The sequence below is a fragment of the Lonchura striata genome, chromosome 19 (assembly GCF_050655825.1).
Source record: "Lonchura striata isolate lonStrDom1 chromosome 19, ASM5065582v1, whole genome shotgun sequence".
Classification (NCBI taxonomy): Eukaryota; Metazoa; Chordata; class Aves; order Passeriformes; family Estrildidae; genus Lonchura; species Lonchura striata.
Window position 1 is genome coordinate 6353961 of NC_140721.1, and position 25365 is coordinate 6379325.

The 25365-nt window shown below is 42.4% G+C and overlaps 1 protein-coding gene across 2 annotated transcripts; it reads right to left on the bottom strand.

Annotated features, from left to right (window-relative positions):
* Positions 1-5247: 5247 nt before the first annotated feature.
* Positions 5248-24742, bottom strand: TAF15 (TATA-box binding protein associated factor 15). Of its 2 annotated transcripts, XM_021550987.3 has the most exons (16): positions 24655-24742; positions 21169-21205; positions 20312-20360; positions 20036-20126; positions 19840-19957; positions 16993-17276; positions 16055-16169; positions 10611-10645; positions 9985-10017; positions 9353-9462; positions 8712-8841; positions 7354-7443; positions 6251-6335; positions 6081-6166; positions 5883-5985; positions 5248-5611 (listed from the first exon to the last, which is right to left on the bottom strand). In XM_021550987.3, exons 1-16 carry the CDS (start codon positions 24662-24664, stop codon positions 5572-5574), a joined length of 1416 nt encoding a protein of 471 aa, XP_021406662.1. In that variant the 5' UTR covers positions 24665-24742; the 3' UTR covers positions 5248-5571. The 2 variants fall into 2 exon arrangements, with proteins under 2 accessions (XP_021406662.1, XP_085413649.1); XM_085557523.1 differs by lacking the exons at positions 10611-10645; positions 20312-20360; positions 21169-21205; positions 24655-24742 and having other exon boundaries at positions 19840-20101.
* Between the last annotated feature and the right edge of the window lie 623 nt (positions 24743-25365).

Below are 25365 nucleotides of genomic sequence, written 5' to 3' on the forward strand. Positions count from 1 at the left end.
CAGTCCGGGTTGTGATTTACACTCTTTCTGCTTAAATTTCCCTCCCAGGCACAGGACATGGTGGCCCATGGGCAAGGAGGGGCTGTTTGCTGCACCCACATCAGTGTCACAGCTCTCCTGCAGCTCACACACAGCTGATGATGTTGAGGGCTGCAGTGACAAGTCAACAGCTCTGTTTACTCACAGCAGTGTTTTGCTTGACTTTTTTGTTTTAATTTGACTAAAGCAAAAGGATGTTTTGATTCTGATTTGGTTCAAGGGGAAAAAAAAATAGGATGTGACTTGTATCTGCTTTTGTTTTCATGCCAGCTTCAACCCCACACCTATTTTAAAGATCCCAGGCTCCTTCCTCCACTTTTTAATCATGCCAAACCCTGACGTTACAGAAGCATCTGTTGAGTGCAACTGGAAAAGAGTTGCAGAGAGTCTGTGACACTTTGCTTTACAGCTGGACAGGGATGCAGGGAAGGGAAGTAGGGTTTGAAGGTGGAAAAAAGTGATCCACATAACAAAAAAATAGGGAAGTCATTAAGCTACAAGATAAAAAATATGGGAGAAATGATGGTTTTGTGGCTGGGCCAGTAAGAAATGACCGAGGAGCTGCTAGAGAGCACAGTGGGCAGTTGGCACAGCCTGAGGGATGGTGTGAGGGGAATTCTCGGCCCTGGCAGGAGGGAGAGCCAAGGGACGGCCGCTCCTCACACAGGTCAGCCTCTCGCTTCCTTTCAAAACAAGAGCAGCTCTGTCTGCAAATGCATCCGTGTTTTCATCGTATCTAGGAAGCAACTGATCCATCTGCTCTTCCACTTAAGACTATGGATGATGAGAAAGTGACTGGCTGGGCTCCAGCAGGAGCAGGAAACTCCCTGCTCTGCTCATTGTAATGTGGGGAAGCGTCTGGGAGGGCACCTGCAGCCCCCGCAGCCGCCAGCTTTCCGACCGGGCATTTCCCGGGGCTGCTGCCTTAGTCCTCGGGGGTTTGGCATTCAGATGGAGAAGAACTCAGCCCACCCTTGGGGGATGCCAGATCATAGTTCTCTGCAGACTTTTGGCTGGGAGTATAAAGATGTTTATGCAGCTGCTGTAATCAGAGCGGTATCAGGAACAGAAATGCTATCTCATGGAAAGGTGAACAGACTTCCGGCTTTTGCGGTGGAAGATCAGAAATGGGGCAAAAAAAAAAAGTTTCAATCTTTGTAACTTCTACCCCAAAACTGAAACCTGACAAGTCAAGCCTATGGCAGAGAACCAATAAAATCTTTTAGTAAAACATTCACAAAGAGCATGATAAACAGATCTCTCTACAAGGTCTGGTTGCCTAATCAGTCTTCATTTCTTGGGTTTCTAGAGACAATTCCTCCTCCCTTGAGTTTAACTCAAAAGATCTCAGTGCACTTACTGAGCTCACTTTCCAAACCCTTCCCTAAAGACACGTCCCAGCTCCAGATCATTCCTAATTTAATTCCATTTGCATATCGACCTGTAAAGATCACAGAGCTAAATGCCATTACCACAGGCGTGGAGCTGGAGTGGGGGAGGCTGGTTTGTCCACAGGGGCACATCAAGAGAGCTGAGCAGTGCAGAGAGAAGAGCTGAAGCACCAGCGGATCCCTGCAAGAGGGAGATGCAAGAGCTCGTAAACCAACATTATGAAACAGTTCTTGTGACGTGAGCTTTCTCAGAGCAGCTCTGAGTGTTTATCATAACTGATAAGCAAATAGCAACCCCATTACTCCTCTGTGGCAGCTCCTACCCAAGATGGGTGTGAGGCACAGGAACCTACCATCAAAAACATTAAAGCTCTGCACTGAGAGCAGGTTCAAGCTGTTCCATTTCATCCTCCCATGAACAGCCATTCTTCAGATGTTTGCTGCTGTACAGGAGCCAGGATGGCTCAGTGTGTGCTGTGCCAGGCAATGTCCAAAATCCTCATCCTGCTGCTGGAAAGTGGCCAGAGCCAGGACTTCAGCTCTGGACAGATGGGCACAGTCACAGCGTTCCCTCCCAACCCCAGCCTGCAAGAGTCAAATTCTTTACCAAGGCATGAGCAGCTTAACGTTCCTTGGGCTGTCACAAGAGTGAACCTTTTCTGCTCAGTGTTTTCTGAGTACTTCATTTGTGCACATAAAGTTCTTATAGGTCAAAGGACTTTTCCTGTGTCCTTAAAATGTGTTAGAAAGTCTGTTTTGCCCAGTATCCTGTCTCAAGCAGATCCAAGAACAGACATTTACCACAAGGATGTTAAAGACAAAATGCAAAGTCTGCACAGACTTCCCTTGGCTTTACCTTTTGTGTGTGGAGTTCCTGGAAGTCGATGAGGTCAAGAAGCTGCATGCAGCTGATGAGGCCTCCCACAAACACACCAATTTGCTGGAGCAGTTTGAAAAGTTTGAATCTCACTGCTATTTGCTCAGCTAACAGCCAAACCCATGCATCTCTTTCTAGGATCAGGGTGGCACCTGAGTTCCAGCAAACATCATCACCTTGGTATGAAAAAGGGAGTTTTAAGCAGTTTTGAGTGCATTCTGACAGCTGTATTTTATTACAACAGCTTTACAAACAACTGCTACAGCAGCATTAGCAACATCATCTTCTGGGACATCATCACACGGGCTCTGTTACCCTGGAAATGGGAATTATCAGTTCTAGATTAGGCAAAGCAGCACTGGCTGGATCCTGGCCTCAAACCCCTGGAGACATGAGAGATTGGCTTCAGTCACTGCCCCCATATCTCTCTTTAGGACTGTGGTATTTGAGCAACTTAAAGTTGCATTTCTTCTCAGGGTGAGGTGGGTTTGGCTGCAGAGGCCCAGCATGGAAACTATTTGTCTGTCTCTGAAAATGTTTAGCTATTATTTTATATAGGAGTGGCGTTTCAGCTCTGTAAGGATCGCGTGCCACTCCTGCATTGGCATCCCTCTTTTCTCCACCAAGTCCTTGTTGAGCTTGGCAAGTGCTAGACCTGTTTTTATAAATAAACCACCAGCATTCCACACAGGACTGACTCCCAAAATCAAACCCTCGCCACTAAGAAAATGTATATTGGAAGATGGAGCATAAATAGAGATTAAGGCAGCAGAGCAGAGCTACTCCCAGCTATGCTGAGAACAACTCCAACTGTCCTTTTCTGCTGAGAAAGATTCACCAGGTTTTCCACCTCCTGACAGGACAGATCTACTGTCCTATCCCTCCTTAATCTGGAATTTTATTACAGGAAGTCCTACCAAATCCTCACACAGCACTGGGAAGAACTACAATTAATTCAATCCTTAATACACTACATTTTTAAAGTTTTTTACTTTCCTTTAACCTCAATTAAAACTTGGCCTGGCAAACTTTAGGCAGCTATGGAGAAAACCTGCAGTACCAAAAGACTTGGCAGAAGCAGTTGGAAGGCAATGGCATCATTAAATCATCATCTAGGTTTGTTTTTTTACAGAACATCTTCCCCGGCCTCTCTGAGCTAATTTAACTCTCACTGCACCAAAGGCAAGTAAAACAACCCATCAAGCCAGTACAGTTTCCCTCTCCTGCTGATTTTCTGAAAGATCAAGCGGCTGCTGAAGGTGTCTTAAAACCATGCAAGAACTCAGGTGGTTTTTCCACAGAGAACAGAACATAAACAAGAAGTGCTCAGCAAAATTGCCAGGCTGGAAAAGCTGAGAAGGTGGTGACAGCTCCAGTTCTGTGGCTCACTTGAAGACTCATCTACTTGGGAATCCTGGGCAGTGACTGAATAGGAAAGTGCTCTTAGCCTGGGGGAGAAAGCAGGGTTGGAAGCTGAGTTGGCAATAAAGGCAGCTACAACGGTTGCTCCCAATACTGGAAGCACCAAGCTCTTCTCCAGGAGGGGAAAAGCCAGAGCCTCACCAGGGAACTGCAGGGAGCAGAGGGGCAATGCTGCACCAGCCCTGGGTTTTGCTCAGCTGAGTTCAGCCATTCCCAATTCTGTGCTCACCTCTGAAGGCTCCAGCTGCACCCTCAGGAGCCGTTTGTGCACTGCAAGGTGTCAGCTGTGCTGGGGAACAAACCTCAGCAGGGATACTGAGGCTGTTCTCAGTGGCTGATTCCTGCTTTCCTTCCACCCCATCCAGCTGGCACCATTCCTGCATCAGCCAGCACAGCAGTGGGCAAGAGCACCCTCTAGCCTCTTCCCTCCAAACAGTAACTCCAGCTTCAAAACCATCAGCATCCAACTCTTCTAGGCCAGCAAAACAACAGATTCTGAATTCATCAACTTTCTGAACCCTCATATGCCATACACTGGATTTTATATTGTCACTAGTACATATACACCTCAAATTCCACTGTTGAGAGGAACAAGCTGTCTATAATTTGTGACAAATGCTTCCTCTAACAGAGCAGATGCTTTCCAGGAGAAACCTGAAAAAGGCCCAGCAGTCACATTTACAACCCTGGGTAATGCTGATTTGACCTTTGTTACCATGACCATCAATACACACCAAGCTGGGGAGGTGGCTCATAAACCTTAACAAAAGCCATTTCTGTTCATTTCTCAGTGAGATATGGCCAGCTCTATGCCCAATTGTAACCACAGACCCCAAGACTTGTATTTGCAGTGTTGCCCACTGGAATATTGGACAGCCAGAGGTTCTCTCAAAGGCCTCTGATGCAGAGGCAGCACTGCCATGACCTGACTGGGGCTGTGCCACCTTCTCAGACTGCTCGCCCCTGCAGTGACCTATCTGAGCAGGAGGGATAATTAACCTCCCTTCTTTCCTCTCCCTTGGCTGCAGAGCTGAATCCCAAAAGTTCACAATGCACCTACTGAATCTCACCTGCATCTGACCTCCAGGATGAAGCAGCTGCACACAACACTTGTTTTCATAACCCACATTACAAAAGCAGCAAGTACAACACAATGTAGAATATCACTTTTTTTTTAAGGCGTCCCACCTTGGATTTTGAGCTTTTCTGCCTCCTGGCAGCAGCAGAACACACACTCCTTCTGCTTGCTCCCCTCAGAGTGCAGAGCAAACAAAGCAGGTTTGCAGGCACCACAGGAGGGAAAAAGGAAAGGAGCAGGGGACAAGTCTGCAAATCCAGGACAGAGGACATGTATAGCAAGGAGGTTCATCACTGACCTGCCTGCAGATTCTGTGAACACACAGAAGAGCTGCAGTGCCATTCCAAACAAGTGCCTACTTACTCCTTAAGCCATACCACAGGAACACTGGGAATATGTAAGGAAATGCATGCAACTCAAGTAATTGTGAAACAGTAGGATTTCACAAATAAAACAATCAGCATTTATTGTTGTATTACAAAACACTTCATATTTTGGCAATATTTTACAGTTTATCCTTTTCCTTCTTAGGGCCCGTTGAAAAGGTATGGGAAGGGGGGAAGGAAAGAGGAGAATGTGGAAATTTGGATTAAATTTCAATGTCTTGCTTAAAAAAAAATCCTCCAAAACCACCCCAGTCCCTCCCACCAAAATAAAAATCTAGTTTCACTCAATTCCACTATCGAAAGAGGCCATGGGTGAAGCTGCAGGCAATTTCACTATCAAACGCATCGAGAAGACAAACAAAACATTCACAGTGGTCTTCAGTATGGTCTGTTGCGTTGATCATTTCTGAAATCATTTCTGTAAGGGAGAGAAAAGGTTCTAAGCAAGTAATAAATGAAGGAAATAACTAACAGTCCCTTCAGTCAAACATTTCTACAGTGACGTCCGTGTGCTGCTCTGTGTTTATAGAGAGCCTCATCCAGAAATCAGGAAACTCAGACTGAGTGGTTCTCTCTGGATGCTCCTGTCTGTAGTCACTATTTTCATGGCAGTTGTACTTACACATAAAACAATGCTTTTCCCACAGCCCCTATCAATCCCACCAAGCAAGGAGCAGGGCTCTTCTTACCTTCCTCCCATTTTGCCCCCATAGCCACCTCCCCGGTCCCCGCCTCGGCCGCCGCGCCCTCGATAGCCCCGCTCTCCTCCGTAGCCACCTCTACCACGGAAATCTGGGGAAAAACATGCAAATACATCAGCTTTTTCAGAAAGATGCAGATGAAAGGAACATTTGAAACATTTAAGAGGTGTAGCTAGTTTTGCACACCTCCTGATGGACGCGAATCTTCTGGTCTGGGCTCCCCACACTGGTTGCAGGAATTCCTGCGAGCAAAGTTCATGTTGCCACAGGACCTGGAACACACAAGGATTCCCCAGACTGAGCTGTGATGGTGAAGCCCATGTGAAATATCCCATCCCAATTAAAATGACACTTACGGGTTAGGACAAACCCAATCACCATTTTTGGGTTCCCCACTTCTACCCTGGAAGCCCCCACCTCTTCCATAGCCACCTCGTGAACCTGCAGACAAAATTATAATCAGAATAAAGTTCTGTGAACTGCACATGACAAACAGGTATCCAAGATTGTCACTGCCTTCAGACCCCCACTGACAGACAGACTTTTCAGGTGGAAGGAGTGTTTAATGCAAATATATTCCCAATATTTATTATAAATTCTTTTCCAGCAGTAAAGGGAAACCTGATCTGCTTGAATTGCCACTGGGTAAATAAAAACCCACTACATGCATTAATAAAATTGCAGAAAGACTTAACAAGGTATAAGATCAGTCACTTATAGCCAGATTTAGCCACAAAACAAAAATTTAACAATAAAAAATGTCTGGATTAATCCCAGGATGCCTCTGACACAGGCACAACATTCTTGCTTTCTGCATCACAAAATTAAGAACTTTTATGCCAACTGAAGTTGTTGAAGATTTCTTTTCCATCAGCCTACAGAACTGCCTGGTTTTAGAACTAGAATTTGTTGACAGTCACTGCCCAAAGCATGATTACTGGAAAATGGTAATGAATACCCAGTGGATTAGTGACAAACTGTACATGCAGAGAATGAGGGAGATTGATATGGCCTTGATTAAAGGAATCAGAAATCTAACTGCTGCTCCAAATCAGCAGCAGCTGAATTATGTACACTGCTTAATCCCAGCTGGAAACAGAGTATCTCAAAGCTTTGCTTCAACAAGCAAATACTCACTGGGAATTCTCCCCTATATATGTGGGGCTGGTACAGCTCAACATCCCTGTTACACTTTCTCTTTAAAAGCAACGCTGAGACAAGATCTGGAGACTTTCCAGTTCTAAAGGAAAGCATAAATTCTGTGTTGTGCAGAAGAGATTACAGATTTCAGTTTACTTAACTGGGTTCAATCCTTATTACTCCCTTTCCTGGCAGAATCCCAAAAGCTCATATATTTGATGGATCACTGCTTCAAAGTCAACTTCTCTTTAATAAATCAATCATAGTGAAAAAGTATTTAATTGTGCAAAAACAAGGACTCTAGAGACTTTAATCCCACCTCGACGCCCGCCACCTCCACCTCCTCTCATGAATTCAGGTCTTCTGGTTGCAAAAGAAACTTTGATAACATTGCCATTGAATTCTTTTCCTGTGGGAGAAGAGAAAGGATCAACACAGCTCCCAACAACATAGCAGCAAGCCCAGCAGAGCAGAAGTGATTTGCACACCTGGACTGAACATCAAACTCTTGAGACACAGAGAAGGTGCAGTAAATCTCTTAGTTTTGAAAGCACTGGTGCAAAGGTGAGATGGAAACACTGATCTACTTGCTAAACTCTCATAAACCCACAGATATTTTAGTTTAAATGAGATCTGTAAGTTGCAATTTAAACACATAAGAATGTCCAAAAGATTTTTGGCCATGTTCATGAGGAAGTAGTTTGGATGTTTGAACTGTCTGTAATTCCACCAAGGCAACAAGGCTTTTGTTCCACTCAATAGCCAGCCCAAAACCTAACTCCCAAGTGTATTTAAATAAAGTTCAGGGTTTTCAGTGACTGGATTCTTCATAGATCCAATGTTTATCACAGACAAACAGCACTGCACATGTGCCTAATATAGTCATATTTACCTTACCCTCTTAAACAAAAGTTAATTTGCATTTTATTAGCAAATACAAACATCAGACAAGCATGCCATGCCAATTTTTTAAAGCAGTATCGTTTCCCACAAGATGCACAGTATGACCTTTTGTTAATACCCAGTATCACTAAAATTCTGTGAACACACAAGGGGACAGGAGGACTTTTCCCTTGTCCCCTTGAGTTTATTACTACAAGAGTGTCACTGTATTTCCTGCAGTCTGAGGAGTTTTACATCAATATATTTCTGGGATAAATCTATAATTTTAAAACCTTGTTTTTCACTGTGTACATACAGAGCACTCAGAACAAGATTGCCAGAACCATTCCCAGACTCTAAGAATGCTCCCACAACACTAAAAATATCAATGCAACACTGTAGGGAATCCCTCCAGCTGCTAACACAGATTACAGTTCTCTTGGTCTGAACATGTAGTGACAAACACCACCTCTCACACCTTGTGCATGGGTAACTGAGGTACAGCAGCAAACCCTCAGTTTTACTGCACATTTTTGGTCTAAATCACTATCTGCTGTTTAATGAAATTAGAGAAATCCAATACACACAAGAAACCATGAAATACAGGTCTTTGTTTAAGAAAAAAAAAAAAAAAACAACCAAACCAACTATAACCCCAACCAAAAACAAAACTAAAAGACCCAAGACAAAAGCTACATAAATAGCAGCACTGGGCCTCCAAAAAGGTAATTATGTGCTTCTTCCACTGTCTGTTAGATTCAAAAATGGCCACAGGAACAGGTAACTCTCACCCACCATCAAACCAGTCGATTGCTGCTTTAGCAGAAGGAGGGTCATCAAAAGAAACTGTGGCTTCTCCCTTTGGCTTGCCAGTATCCTTGTCTGTGTACAGATTTATCATGGGTTTCCCAGTCTTTTTGTTGGTCTGAAAAGAAAGGTTGTACACTTGCACAGCAGAAACAGTGGTGAAATTAGTTCAAAGCATAAACTGTAACACTAAGTATCTTTAGTGAGAACATTCTCGTGGAGCTGGCCTGCAGAAACAGAGAGATTTGACTGCATGAAGCAATGATGGGCCCAGTTTTAACAAAAAAATGAGGTCAAGTGCACAAAATCCTAATTTAGAATTGCAGAACCAGAAGCAGCAGCCACGGAACAGAGGCACACGTGCTGCAGTACGAGGGTGGCACAATGGATAGAGTGTCAGGGCTATAAAGACTAAAGAAGAGACATAAAGCAATCTAAATGTCACTAGGAGAAAGGTGCTAGTGCTGCCAGCTTACAAATGAGCTGTCAGCTGGGAACCCAGTTAAAATATTATCTACAACTGCTGGGAAGTCAGAGAGAACTCTGCCTTGAATGATACCAGTACATTTCCAGTATACCAGCTTCATCAGTTCCCTTCTTTCTGACCCATGATTTCTCATTTCACATACCTTTATGATACCAATCTGTTTGAAATAGTCTGCCACTTGATCTGTTGAAACATCCTCTCCAAGTCCTTGCACAAAGATGGTGTTATTATCAGAGTTGTCAGACTCTGAATCTGTGGAAAATTAAGCTACATTTACCAAGTATTTTTGTAGGAGCAACTGCAGCAATATTTTGAGCTCACCTCTGTGCTGCCCCAGTAGCAGACCCTTAAATCCCAGAGACATTTTATGTGAAATAAAAAGAGGAGCAGGGAGCTTAATTTTGAGGTTAACACCATCAGCTGAGTACACTGGACAGCTGACCTGACTTACACCCAACATTCATGCAGCTGGGCATCCCAACCCACCAGAGCAGTGTGTGTTTTAAATAACACAAGCTTAGCAGAAGTGTGATGGCAGTGAAAGCAGCTGCTTGGCTCAAACACATTCAGAATTCAACAGGAAATTCTTATTTGCTGCATTAACATCCAAAAATTCACATGCACTTTAATTAAATCTATTTCTTTCAAGGAAGGCATGCTTTAGCTAGGTTTCGAGCCATGGGAACTGCAGCCAATCCATATTTCTAGACAAACATTTTCAAAGCAGTGACCTAAGAGCTACAGTCCACTCCCACTCACTGCTTGTTTCCTTACCAGCATCTGATCTCGGTCCATAATCCCTTTGACCTATGATACGGGTTTGACAAAAAAAAAAAAAAAAAAAAAAGAAAGAAAAAAAGACTATTTTTAGCACAACACATTCAAGTGACTTTTTTAGCAACAAGAAAATATACAAAGAATGTATGCAATGCATCTAAGATCTAAGACATTCACCAGAGATTTAGAGAATATTTAGATTTAAACGTTCAACAGAAGGTGTCTGTAGGACGTTAACGTGTTCTTTAACTTGCAGCATGTGGCAGTTGCCACACTGATGCTGTGCTGGTGTTTCCTTGCAAATGCTGGTTGTCACATCACCAAGCAGTTTCCCACTTTTTTTTTCTACCTCTAGTACCTTTCTAAGAAGCATTTGTAACAAAAATTAAAAAAAGAAAAGAAAAAAAATAATCCGGTGAACGCCACTGTTTCCACAAATTCTCTCATGCAATTTGACAAAGTAGAAATCCAGTTTATTGCTACAAGTTTGGCTATTAAAACTCATGAACACACCAGCCTCACCAAAACTCTATAATGCTTCTACTAGATAGTAACAAGATATTGGTGGCTTTTAGATTTATAAAGAATTTCCACTGAAACATTTTTGGATACTCGGCACTTACCACCGTAATTTTTGAAGCCACCACGGTCACCACCACTGCAGAGGAAAAATTGAAGAAATGATTTCTTCCTTAAGTCTCTACGTGCTGAGCCCAAGGCTCAATCTACAGTTAACTGATGACAAGTTGAGAATTACTGTCTGGCAGCTAAAGCACCATGTCTACGTTCTCCTCACTACCCATTCATGTTCAAAGATTAAATTACAAAAAAAAAAATCTCTCAGGGTGCTGCACTGGAGAAGACAAGCCCTAAGGAGTATTTTAAACTAACCCATACACATGTGGTTGGTTCAATACTTTCTCCCATCCCATCAGCCAAAATAACAGCTATTCAAACTGGGGTTTAAAACAAAAAATGGTATTTTCATGAAGATTAATGTGGGCTTTAATTGTAGATGTAATTGCTACTTTGGAATAATTAGTACTTTAGTACTTTCCTAGAAGTCAAAAGAGCTAAAATTAATCTCTATTGTTATGCATTCATAATAGAGGGGATAAATTAGCAGAATGAGCCATTCTCTGAGCAAGGGTCTGTGGGGACCTACTGTACTACAGCACTTGGCATTACAGAGAAGGTGTGTGTGTATGTGAGCTTCAAAAGCAGAGGCCGTGAAGTTTTATTTCATTCATTCTGAAACCTGTGGCACAAAATGTAGACCAAGTTAAGAGAATACACACATCAATTTTCAAAGGTTAGAAGGGGATTTAAAACAGGTTGTTATGCCTCCAATTATGTGCATGAAAATAAACCCTCACTCTTTATTCACTGGAAAGGTTTGTACTGGAAGGATTTTTCACAACAGCATTTTTAATTGCATTCATGGTATGAACACAAGATAATCAATACTCAGAGCCATCAGAGAAAAACCACTGGGTTTTTTAGAAAGCCAATAACCAAATGTCAGAAGGACTCTCTCATACTTCCATGTACAACTGTCTGCTTGTCCTCCTCGTCCTGAGGGACACAGCTGCCACCTCAAAATCAGGCAGGATCACCTAATCCCACAAGCTTTCTCATTTTAAAGGCAGTGTGAGCTCAAACCCTGCTGCAGAGAAATATCTCCAGCCTCTGGAGCTATTGTGCCTCTTCACCAAAGCACTTTGTGACTGGAAATCACTAGGTGATTAACTAACCTTTAATTACAGGTGTTAATTCCATCTGTCTGCTCACACATCAGTCCAAACAGGGCACACAAGCACCCACCAAAAGGCAATGAAGTAAAATTAGGGAGTCATTTCTCTTTCACTCTCTCCATCTGTTACAGCAAATGGAAAGTCATAAATGGAATCTGCTGATACTTAACATTTATGAGAGAAAATCTGCCCAAAGAGAGGACCAAATAAAATTTCAACAGGTTATTATCAAACCTGGATTAAGAGACACTCTTTGGAGGGTGACTGACATTCTGGGACAGTTTGGCACAACAGACAGTATCACTTTTACTGGGACTTTTCTTAAAATAAATTTTTGCTGCATATTTTATTGCTGTTCCACAGAAGAAATCTGACTGCTAAACTGCAGTGTCATTTATTCATTTGTTCACTCTGCTCATCAAAGATTTTGCATGCAGCATCAGGGCTGGTCTTTACTCAAGGACTGATGATTAAAAACACAATGGTGGTAATAAAATTTACCGTAAATACCTTTCTGCCACCTCCAATTCACTTCAGCTTAAAAAGCAAACTTCATTATGATACAACAATTTTTACTAGGATGCCTGTTTTACTGGGATTTTAACTTGGAAACAACAACAGTATATAATATAAACCATCCAACCCCAGATTATGGTCCCAGATCATCAGGACAGCAATATCCAGAACAAATATATTTTCTGATGTGGAAGTGTATGGCAGTTAGAAAACCCCAACAATTAAAAAATGTACACCAATTATGTTTGTGTCAACATAACCAGGATTTTGCTGGAAGTGAGGGTTTTGCAGGATGCTGGGGTAAAAATGTGTGCACCATAGTCCTGAACAGTGGGAGTTGAATATACAAAATGTAAGGAAGTCACAGTCCAATGCCTTAATTCTGTGATAAAGCAGTTCTGCACTCTGCACTAACAAGTGTAATCAATCATTTTAATTCATTTTTAAATTAATGTTTACAGAAATACATTTTTGCTCAAGTATGCCTCAGCATGTTGTCCTCTGCTTAGTCGCACATGACCAGCCCAACAAAAATATGGAACAATCTACTGATAAGACACCTTTGACAATAGATTAATGCTTTCCTACATTTTTTTGTGGCATCTGATTAATGAAGCTGCAGTTTGTTACCTTCCTGCAATTGCTGGGCAAAGCTAGCCAAGACTGCCTGGGATCAGGCAGATACCCTGCAGCAAGTCAAACACAGAAATTGCAAGCAGCTGATGCTACAGTCTCAGATTTGCCCCTCATTAAGACCCAAAATTCAACCTCAGCAACTGAATGAGTTCCCACATTACTGGCAGAAAACATGTGGAAAATACAGCTGCAGCATTTCACAGCCCACTGCTTTACCAGGCCTGCACATGGGCCTCAGAGATGGGTGACCAGATGGATGTTGGAGTCTTAATATCTTGTGTTAGAAACATGAAGAGGCAATTGAAATGCAGCAGTGCCACCAACTAAGATAATAAATAAGAGGCTGAACTGCAGGCAGCCAGAACATGACAAGGCACCACTCGGTGTATGAACTTGCTGCTGTGAAAGAGAAGTCCTCAGTTGCTCTTTTCTCCCATATTCAATAACAGATTTATCATCCCCTACTAGACTGTAACTGGACTTCATCTGGATATTGCTTAATCCAGCCAGGAACATCTCTTTAAATTAAAGTACAGGTAGTATGGGGAGCTCAACATACAAATGCAGTTTTATAAATATCAGATACTGGTAGAAGCAGCACTAAGAATTCAGGGACCAAATTTCAGCCTGCAATGTGTATGTGTCTCACCAAGTGTGTCCCTAACACCTAAAAGTATATTTTACAAACAAGAAAGGAATATTTAGAGCAGCAACAGTCACTAACAGATGGGTTTTTTCTCTTGCTTATATTTATTGCCTCTGTTCATATTTTTCCAAAGTTTCCATAAGGCTATGTATGTTACAAGTCAAAATATTAATGCTGAACACAAACCACACTTGTAAAACACATCTGCACTATGCTGCAGTTTCTTTATATCACATTAATTCCCACACCTAATAGCTGATAAATTAAGCTGCACAGGTACCTTGTGTTTATAGCAGATCACCACAAATCTGCACAAGAGAGGAAAAATAACCTGTGCTGAGCAAAATCAGGATTTCTATGACAAATCCTAACACAATGGCAAATCCTTTCTGAACTGCATGTCTGTGGTTCCCCCAGCACAGTCTGTGTGAGCAGAGCCAAAAGCAAAGCTCCTCTCACCTGCTTTGTTTGTTCCTGTGTTTCCCACTTCACCCTTAACAAAAACATTTCAGTCCTCCAGCCACAGTAACCAATCATTCCTTGTTTTTCAGATGAGGACTCTAAAAAGCTTGAGTATCCTAAAGTAAAACTCTGCAAAGGACCCCTACCCTTAAACCCCACATTTTCACAGGACTTTAACATGATTTCTTACCTTATTACAAGTTATTTTCCCCTTCATTATAGAGTTTGTTATTTAATTTAACCTTTTAAACTTCTCTAATAAGCATGTCTGGTAAAATACGTATGTCAGAAGGAGAATCCTCCGTCACAATTATGCAAAAAGACTGACTCAAGATATATGACAGTGAAGATACAGAAAATTTCCACAAAAATACCATTAAAGCCAACATCACTTAACAGAAGAAGACAGAATTCCTAATAAATGCCTTCCCACTTCCCTGAATTTTCCTCCACTTCTTCATTCACTTCCCCTTTTTCCCTTTTTTTGGCTTCCCAGTCAATGATGTACATCAATGTGTGAGTAAAAGTTTCCTTACATTTTGGAAAAATATGGCAAGAGGCTTTATTTTCACAGACATTAGTACATTTGACTTTATCTTGCAAAGACCCAAGTTTGTTTCAAAGTGACAAACTCTATCAGCAGTGTGTTTTTTGAAGCTCACATTCATTGCTATTATTGGAAAGGGCTAAGCTATAGATTTTTTTAAATAAAACAGTTTTTATCACAGGAATATGGAAAGTCCTCATATTTTCATCAAGGAAGATCTAATTTAAAAAAAAGATCAGTTTTAACTGAAAATTAAAATTAACTTAGAAATTATTTTGTTATTTTTGTTTTATGTGAGGTACTATATATTACAAAATTATTTTTCTATATTTATGCTTATTTATAGTATATAAATTTATGCTTATTATAAAAATATTACAGAAAAATATACATTAAGTTTATATTATATTAAACCCCAGGAAACACAAAATAACACTAATATGATATTCTAATTGTGCTACCACATGTAATTGGACGAGGTAAGATCCTCCTACATCATTATAAACATGTGATCAAGTACAATTTAGGAGCAGCTCAGAAGCAGACAGATTTTAAATATGATTTAACAGTAAGTACCTTTAAAAGTAACCAAGCAGTGGATTATTTTATTTAAATCAGATCAGTTCCAACAGAAAACAATGTATAGAGTTTTTCATCCAGAGTTTAGGAATAACCCAGAGCTGTGCAGCCTTTTGTAGGGTAAGTGGTGCTGACAAGCAAAACCTCAAAGCTCTCTGGAAGCTTCAACATTCTTGCCCTGCATCAGTGAACCCTCTGCACCTCCAAGCACTCAGAGGGACACAAAGGGGAGCCAGTTGTGTGAGTTATTAATAAATAATATGTCATATGTTTAATTCAGTAGGCTTTAAAGCCAAGATCCCAACTGCAGACCTCGGCATGAGATCATGTGCAAGCACAGAATTAAATATGTGCATAAATTTTCTTGACAGCACAGGGCCTAAGGCAATGGGGAAAAGGGTGACAGCATTATTAGTATTTCAGATCTACCCAAAATAAACGTGTTCAGACTGACAAATAAATCAATAATAAAAGATGTGTATTTTAATAAAAGTTTAAAACTGAAAAAAGCAACAAAGAACAAGCAAAGTCACTACTAAATTATTAAAGGCCCAAATACTTCCCTGGTAAAATGTGAGCTACCCTAGGTACGAATTTCATAAATTTTTCCCAATTACTGGCTGTTGGTTTTCTCTTCACTGAAAACAAGCTATGGGCTGGGGCAGTTTTTGTATTGCAACTCATGCAAATAAAATGCAGCTGTGTGTCAAAACAATCAAATGCCTGGTCTCAATCATTGTGAATTTAAACGCTATTCCCCCAGGCAAAATCCATTTCTGTGCAGTGCAGAAAGGTTTAATTTTAGAAACCTTCCAGTTTTGGAAATCTAAACCTTAGGAATACACATATAATGACAAAAAATGAAAATCAGCTAAATAATAGGAAAGAAGGGTAAGGAGCTGCAGGCACTGGAATGAGATCACTTACCTATATCCAGACATATGACCTCTTCCATCCATGTCATATCCCCCTCTACCTCCTCCCTGTGACCCGCCATATCCTCTATTATCTTCTCCATACCTGCTCTTTTCACGGCGGTCATCTGGGAGAATGAGTCAAACCAAACAGAGTCAATTGTAGTGCAAACTGCAGCACAATGAAAATTCACACCCTGGAATTCCCACCTCCTCTTCATTAACTCTGCCATTTACATCTCAGATGTATCAACTCCTAAATCGCCCTGACATTCTCTGTGCCAAAAAGAAAATAAAAACCAAACCAAACTTTGCTCCATTATCTCCCTTGGCTTCCAGGGTCACCAAGTATATAAAAATGTAAAAACCACTCTGTAATTACATTCCACTTTCCAAACACTGAACACATATTGTCTAAAATATACTTTCCATTTGACTTCCATACAGTCCTCCCAGTTTGCAAAAGACATCACTGAAGGCAGAACAAGGATAAATAGAGTGGGTTGTGCTGCTGGTGTGAAGTTAATGCAAAAAAAAGGCTTCATCTTAAACTTCTCCTTCTATCTCACAATTCACCTACACAGTGTAAAGCTGGAATGTGAAGTGCAGAAGCTCTTCATGACTGATCAAGACATGTCAGCCTCATGCAGGAAGAGGGTTCAAAATAGCTAGGAAAAAAAATCCATCTAGAATTTGCAGAACTCAGGGACAGAGTCTCTGCAAGGCTGTTCTAACATACATAAATGCAACCATTTTGGGGCCTCAAGAGATTTTAATCTTCCTATAATATTTTGAAAGTCTTAACAAAATAAAATATCCCCCATGAACATCAGCATGGAAAAGAATTTAAATGATCATTAAATCAACTGCCTGCAGAAGGAAATCCAACCATTTCACAGAGCTTCTGCTCAATTTTATTAGCCAATACTGAATTCAAGGTGTCAATTTTACCTTGGCTGTTGTGGCTATAGCTTCCCTTCTGAGACTGGTAGGATTGCTGGGAGTGGCCATATGAGCTTTGGTGTTGGTTATAGCCTGACTTTTGGTCATAAGAGCTCTGGTGGCCATAGCCCGACTGCTGGTCATATGAGCCCTGGTGGCCATAGCCCGACTGCTGATCATAGGAGCTTGACTGCTGGTCATAAGAGTCTTGGTTTTGTCCATAGCTTGACTGCTGGTCATAAGAGCTTTGGTGCTGACCATAGTTTGACTTTTGTTCATAAGAGCCTCTTCCACTTAAAACAAACAGAATTTGAATTAATAGCTAAATGTTCACAGAATAGAGAGCAAAATAACGGCTGAAAATTCACGACATAGTTAAAATTTCCTAATTGCAGTTACCTCATTACATAACTTAGGAGCATCACTCCTCTCACACGTCCCAGTCCAACACTTGCTTTCCCCCCTCTCCCCAGTACCATCAATGGCTGATGGAGAGCCTGTGACCTGCTGAACACCAAATCCTTCTCCCTGGGCCTGCAGGGCAGGGCCTCAGTGCTCATGCTGTATCGTGCAGCTGAGACTTGCTGCCTAAAAGATCCCAAAATTTTGCTTTCACTGAAATACAACCTTTCTTCTTCTGGGCATTCTACAATTTATCAAGAATTTTTCTAACTGTTCTGGTGGCCTGTAACATACCTGTGGTTCTTCTCACTTCAGTGCCATCTACACTATCTCAGCAGCTCTCATCAGAAATACTGGCCAGTATCACATCCAGAATACTCCAACACAATATACCTCTACATTCCAAGAGGGAGTCATAAATCTTCTCTAAGATTAAGATTAATAACTTTGGAGCAACCACAAGGGAATCTCACCTACACCACACTTGCCTAAGCTACTTCAGCATCTGAAGGAGAAACTAAAGTATTTTGAAAATCTAGCTATATGAGACAATAGTTCTCTTAGCCTTTCATGACAAGGCATAATATAGATTTATGAGAAATAAACTGCATCCAGGGAACACTGGCTGTTACTCATTCCTATGTTTCCCCCCAGGTAGTTAGTTGTGCCTGAGCTGTCTGATTTTTTTTCAGTAACTGAAAAGAATCTCTGACCTCTGCCACCCTTTCTTCCCTTCCCCCTCCCTGCTTCCACCCTTTTTTGAAGGATGATGCACTAGATCTGCTACTCTGCAGTCTTTGGCAATCTTACTTGCTAGTGAAAGTATCTCAGAAAAATGGAAAAAATATTCAAGAGCCTCCAGGAAGTTTCCACCAGCTTTTCAAAGCACTTTCAGAAGTAGTGCATTGGGTCTAACCAATCCCAAAATATCCCATCTCTGTAAATACCATTTAATCTGCTCTCTCCCACTTCTAGCCTAGATCTCAGCTTTAGCCTTGCTAATCCCAGAGGCAAACAGCTTGTGAAGATTTTTATTATTATCTTCACGTCAAGAAAGTCAGCTCTGCTTTAGCCTTTGCACCTTTACCAACAAAGGAAGCATTGTTGAAAGCATCCATTATTTGCTGTCTTCCCTTCCCTCCCCTAGGATGTGACAGCTACAGTTTTGTGACCACCCTCTTCAAAGCTGCTACCATTTAATGTCTCAGTTTCTCCATGTTTGTTACAACCCTACATTGAGAAGCTTCCCTTCAAGGTCTTTTCTTCATTTTCTGTATTACAAACAATTTCTTGGAGAGCCTATGTGCTGTATTTTTATTCTACTGGACATCTAAAGAATTAAAAACTACATTATTACTTCTCTACAGCTCTAATACTCAGTTAAATAAATATTCAGAGAACAAAGCAAAACAAAACTTAACTGTGTACCTGCCTTTGTTATGGAAGGCAAAAATGACATCTGCATTGAAAGCACCTATTGCTGGCAGATTACAATTTATTTTTTTTTTAATATTAGAATGTTTTATAATAAGAACTGCAAAACCAGAAACCAAGTAGAGGTTTTCTCAAGTCCAGATTATTTTATCACCTTACAAAAAAATACAGAATCATTTGGACCTTGGACACAAGAATGAAGTTTACTAGTCAACAGAGTACTTCAAAGAGGTCACATGATCCTCAGTAAAGCTCTAACACAAGCAGTGACCTCGGGTGGAGGCACACAGCCTGTAAAGCACAGTGGAGGTATTCTAGCATTAAGTGGCCTTTTAAGTCATTCTGGGAAGTTAGGTTGTATTTTCCAGCATACTTTCAAAGCTGTATCATTAATCCTCCTGAAATTGAATCCAATACAACATCACAAGTAAAATATATTTGAAATAGCACAGAGTGCAGCATGCATGTGCGCATTTAATTTCCTGATGAGGATATAAACTCACCATGTTCTGAGAACTCTACTTAGTTGGAAAACCAAAATATATTTCTTACATGACATTTTTGAATCGTTTCTCTTTCAAGAAAAGGCATTCTGAGCCAGATAAGCAGTCTGCAATCTGAGAGCAGCTAAGACTTCCCTTGCTAAGAGCTTATTTGAAGGTAATAAAAGAGCACTGTAAGTTTATACAAAAGAATGTGAATGGAGAGGGATTTGATAGGTCTTTCTCCTAATCAAAACACTCTGCCAAGTCCATTCTTCATTGTAGCCACAATCCAAAGGCTTTCTAAGGTGTTATGTCCCCATACAGCTTGACTTCAAAACAACTACACCATTCTTCTCACATAAAGAAATATTCTTCCTGTACCTCCTTTCAGATTTTAAACATGTTTCATGGATGAGGATCTTCAAATATTTGTCTTTTTCTCAGCAATGTTAGCAAGAAATATGTTATAGCTCTAGTTAAGAATGTACAACTAGACAATAATTTAAATAGGTACTAGTAAACTCTGCTTCCTTACCCTCTGGATGACCCTTTCTGCTGCCCCTGGCTGCCATAGGACTGCTGGTTGTAGGAGCTCTGATTCTGATTTTCATAATTAGATTCATCATCGTATCCCTGGGAATCTTGTCCATAACCTGGAAATTGAGGAAGAAAATTTTTAGTCAATATTCACCTTTTAAATCCTGCCAATGAATGCAACAAGCTAGCCAAACCTGATTGATTTTGTCCATAGTTCCCATGATAGCTTCCATAGTTCTGTCCATAGGAGGAATTGTCTCCACTCTGCCCATAACCAGAATATCCCTGTAATTTCAAGAATGTATTCAAATAAGTGTAACTTCCACAGCAGTAAATTACAGTTTTCCTTGGCTAGACACAACTGCAAACATCAAGCACAGGTGAGACTGGAATTCTTCCTGGCCCAGAAACAATTATTTTCACTCAAGGAACATCTGCTTTGAAAGCCACAATGTTTTTTTTCAACATACCTGTCCTTGTCCATAATTCTGACTGCTCTGACTGCCATAGGATGAGTAGCTGGAAGAGAAAAATGCATTTATGAAATGTTTAGAGTGCCCTCCACACAGGCTGGAAAGTAAAGGTATTTTTGATGTCTCTAAGTTTCTCTTCATTCCAAAATAGGTCTTTAATCCAAGCACCGCAGTTCCAGGCATATTCATACTGTATCAATGGATGGTTGACAGTCAGAAGCCAGAAGAGCTTATTTTAATTTCTGCTGTGTTTCAAATATAAATTTGAAGTACACAAAAGCTGGGTTTGCTGTAATTTTATATTATACTTACTCATTATTCTGCCACTTTAAGCCTTCATGAACTGACAGAAGAAGCATGTGCTGAAACTCATCATACTGAGATACAAACCCAAACTCAGAGAGTGCTACATGCACAAAACCTCATGATCTTCATTAGCACAGGCAGCATTAGCCATGATTTTTTATACTTCCATAAAAACACTTGTCTCACTGATTAAAACATGTCCTGCAGCCTTGGGCCATATAACAAATATCATAACCTTTGGCTTTCTTAGTGAACAGCTTAAGGCAATCACATGAAAAGTATTTCTCTATATTAATGTCATTTCAAAAGTTCTTACAGGATGTCATTCCAATTTACACTACGTGACTATTGTCTTCTTTTCAGGAATAGATTTCTCTTTGTTTTATAAGACATCTTGAGAAAGGCCCAGGTGCAATCTTTCTGCATCCTTAATTCCAAAAATCTCTCAATATTCTATCCTGAATAATCAATCATCATGCAGGGAATACTAAATGGTCTTTTAGTTTGCAGATGTAATTGCTAACAGCAAAACAAAAATCCTCACATACCTCTGCTGGCCCCCAGACTGACTGTAACTTCCAGAATCTAGAAAAAGAAATAAGTGACATTGAGAATTCCCAATGAACATTTTAGTCTCTACTACTAGAGGAGAAAATTTGGGGAGAAGGAGAAAGGTTCAAGTCTAGTGGATATTACAACTACTATCCCTGCAAAATGAAGCTTCCCCTTCATTAACAAAAGTGAAAATATGAAGACTGAAATGACAGCAGCACAGGGTGTGGGGGACACAACACACTTTTGAAGGATCTGAATTCTGTTTTCAAGGAATCTTTGCAAATACCCAGAACTGTACAACCCCTCTAATGGCTATACAGTGCCATCATCAATGAGCAGAATGCAGCAGCTTAATTAATCAAGCAAAGCTAAGTAGGTCAGTCCAGCTGAACCCCTTTTTGGGATGCTCTAAGAAAGCTCTGCTGAGCTGAAGGACACAAACGGAGGCAGAATGGAAAAACCAGCGATGGAGGAGCCATGACACTTCCCTCTGCTCATTCTGCAAGAGGAAAAACCCAGCTGAGAGCTCAGCAGCACGTGACAGATGCAGCACACAGAACACACACACACTGCTCCATCAGCCCCACAGCCATCCCAGCCCCAGCTCTGCACAATTCCTCACACCCCACTCTGCTCCGTGCCCTTCCAGCTCTGCACTGCTCAGGCTCCATCCATCTCACCTCCTAGGCAGGACTGAAATCTGCTTGAAGTTCTCACCTTCTTGTCAAAACCCAAACATTCTGGATAAGCCCTGCAATTTTTCCTCTTCCAATCACTTCAAGAATTTATATAAATACTCACATACCATGGCCTAATAAAATCTATCAGGAATGTCTCATCCCCAGTTTCACTCTTCCCCCCACATTCTCTCTCCAGCCTCTATCCCCACAAGTGCCTAAAACGCTGACACTGAGAATTAATTACAAGGCAGGGTAAATGTCATAAACGACTGCGACCATTTTCCAATCAAAACACTCATCAGATTGCTGAATCTGCTCATTATACGTCCCTCAGCAGGACATAAATCCAATCCTGCCAGTGGTTACACAGACACTTAACCAGAGCTTTGATGAGGGCATCACCTGAGGTGATGGATTTGAGAGGAGGGGGTATCACCCGAGATACTCAGACACCAAGCAGCATTTTTAATGGTAACATTATCTCCTCAAAGCAACACAAAGTATCAGATTTCACATTCTGTAACAGAAATATTTACCAAATGCTAACACGAGATCAAAGGAGGTTAAATTTCCCGCGCAGTTTCACTTAGATGTGAATTTCTCCTCCCTTTCCACTGCTACACAAATATTTCATTGCTTTTTCATATTGAAAAGCAATTAAAACCCAAGGCAGAGGTGAAATTCAACAGTTTTTTTAAGGCGTAAGGTGAAATTGTTAGTTTCCATTTAAATGATCACCAAGATTATGATTCGCATTGTGAAATATGGTTGTGGTTTAATTCTAACATTTCTATGCCATTAATGCTGCTAATTAAAGAATATTAATGGTTGTATCAGAAAATCATTTAGTAAGGATGTAACTAGCTTTAAATTTAAGAACTGCATTTAATCTCCTTAGCATCTCCATCATACCACAACATTTTGGAAAAAAAATTGAAAGCAACCAGATTAGGAGTCTGTAAAATATGAGAACATGCAATCAGAGGAATTTCCTTTATTTATAATTTTTTCTACATCCTCTGCTGGACCTCTTACAGACTTCTGATCAATTTATTTTCGTGGGCTCACTAGGGACAAGAAACTGTAAGGATTTTTGGAAATAACAGTTTATTCTGGAAATTCCTACACTGACTTTTTTTTTTTTTGTTTAAAAAGTTGATTGAAAGACTTCTTGTTAATGAAGTGGGACATAGCAGTCTAATCACCTTGCACTGCTCAGGGGGTTTATTCCTCTCAAGATAGAACAATCTGCTGTGTACATTTGAAAACTGAGATGTTCTTATTATGTAATTCATATAAAGATGCAGCAGTGCCTCTCATTATCCTCCAAAGAAAAAAACCTCATGTTTGAACATCACAAGCACATAGGTGCTTGACTGATCAGTAGCTGACAGATAGGGTAAAAGTGGATGCAATTTACTGCCATGCTTTAGTAGAAAAATTCCTAATTTGGACTCATTTTAGTACCTTTGGCCATATTTGCTTTTCCAGGTTCATCTGCTCCTTGAATGAAAGGATTCCTGTACCACCCCTTGCTTTGTTTGTATTGTCTATCACTCACACGCAGCACGAGACAACGCCAAAATGGCTCGACCACAACAAAACATGGCTCGCTCCACAAAGCACGCCTTGGAATTCCTCCTCCCACTTTGGGATCCACCGGTATTCACACCTAGCCAAGGCTTCACTGTCGGGGGAGCAACCATCCACACCTCAAAGGGGATGAAGAAACAGCACATTGTGCTCGGAGAGGTCCCAGGAGAAGCTGGGCTGTGTCAGGTCACCCGGGAGAGCAGATCCTGCTCCCCTGCTCAACTAAAACCCCGCTGGAAAACAATCCCAGCCAGGGCGGTTTTGAGCCCACGGCAGGGAGTGTGAGCCCCCCCCACTTCTCTGTGTGAAGAGCACAGAGTGCGGAGCAGAGGCAGCACAAAGGGCTGGGGAGGGCATTTCCCATGCTAAAGAGGGGCAACACCCAGGGGAGGGGGTGCCTGCATTCCATATGGGGTGCTGGTCCAGAGGAGGAGCACACAAAGCATGTTAGCCACGACCCAAAGGTGATCCCCACTTCACAGCGGCATGGGGCTGGGGGGAACCACAAACCAAAGTCGGGGTCCACAAGGGGAAAGGCTGTGACCCAGAAGGGGGGGAAGTTCCATTTCACACCGAGAGGAAGTGTACACAACCCAAAAGTGGGGGAACCAACAGTGGGCGATATGAACCAAAATGGGGCCCACATCCCATACACGGTGGGGGGGACCACGACCTAAGGCGGGAGGGCCTATACCGGGAAGTATGAACCAAAATGGGGTCCACACTCACTCTGGTGGCCTGTGGCACAGCCTAAACGGGAGGCCTAGACCCCAAAAGAAGGGGTGCATGCCACGCATCATCCGAGCACAAGACCCCAAAGGGACCCTGCCCCACGGCCCCCCCATTGCGACACGGGTGGGGGGCGCGCCCGCCAGGCCACGCCCCCGAGCCCGAAGGGGCGTGGCCCGAGCCGCTCCCGCAGCGGGGCTCCCGGGAGGGGGCGTGGCCTCGGCCGAGGGGGCGTGCCCACGGGGGCCACCGGCGGGGGCGTGGCTCCCCTCCCCCTCACCGAGCGCTGCGGTGGGTGGGTGGGGGGGCGTGAGGGAAAAAGCGGGCGCGTCCCCCGCAACATGGCCGCGGCCTTTCCCACATGCGCCACATGGCGCTCGCTCCGCCCGCCCTCCCGCGCCCCACCGCGCCCGCGCTCGGCGGCGGGAAGCGGAGCCGCCGCTGCCCGCTGAGGCCGGCGGGGCTGGCGGCACCTACCCGAAGCCATGGCGGCGGCGCTGAGGGGCGGAGGGAGCGGAAGGAGCGCAGGGAGCGACCCGCCCGCCGCGCCGGCCGCGCGCACACTGAGGCACCCGCAGCTCGCGCGGACTGCGGGGCCGGGCGGCCAATCAGAGCTCGCGGCGCCTACCACTCGCTGGGGAAGCGGGGGGGGTAGGATGGGCCGTGCCAAGGTACAGCGGGAGGAGGGGGGGGGGTTGAAATGAGGGGAGAGGGTGCGAGGCTGTGCGGGCACATCAAAGGATTTAATTAATTGAATTAATAAACGCGCAGGGCATGGTCAGCGTGTGCAGACTGAAATGGAGGGTTTGCACGCCCGGCTTTCCGCACCAGCAGCTCCCGTGTTTCCCTCAGTTCCCCACTTGCGCATCACCGGTTGTAGCAGATGCTGAGTGGGGTCAGAGAAAACATCCAAAATCTGGGTCCCGCAGGAAAATTGATAGAGATTTGCCAGCGTTTCTGAGTATCCCAGAAAGCCAAATATCAACTTGGAGAATGGTTTGCCAAAGAAAGGGACGGGTCATGATCTTGGGAGCCACTTCTGTGGAACCTGAGGGTTTGCTTCAGAGAGAAAGAGTGATGAAATGAAAAGAGAGCAAAAGCGACATTGATTATTTAATCTGATTATTTTTAGAAGTTGTATTTCTTGTTTCACATCAAACTACCTTCTCGTGGGAGTTGGTAGATTAA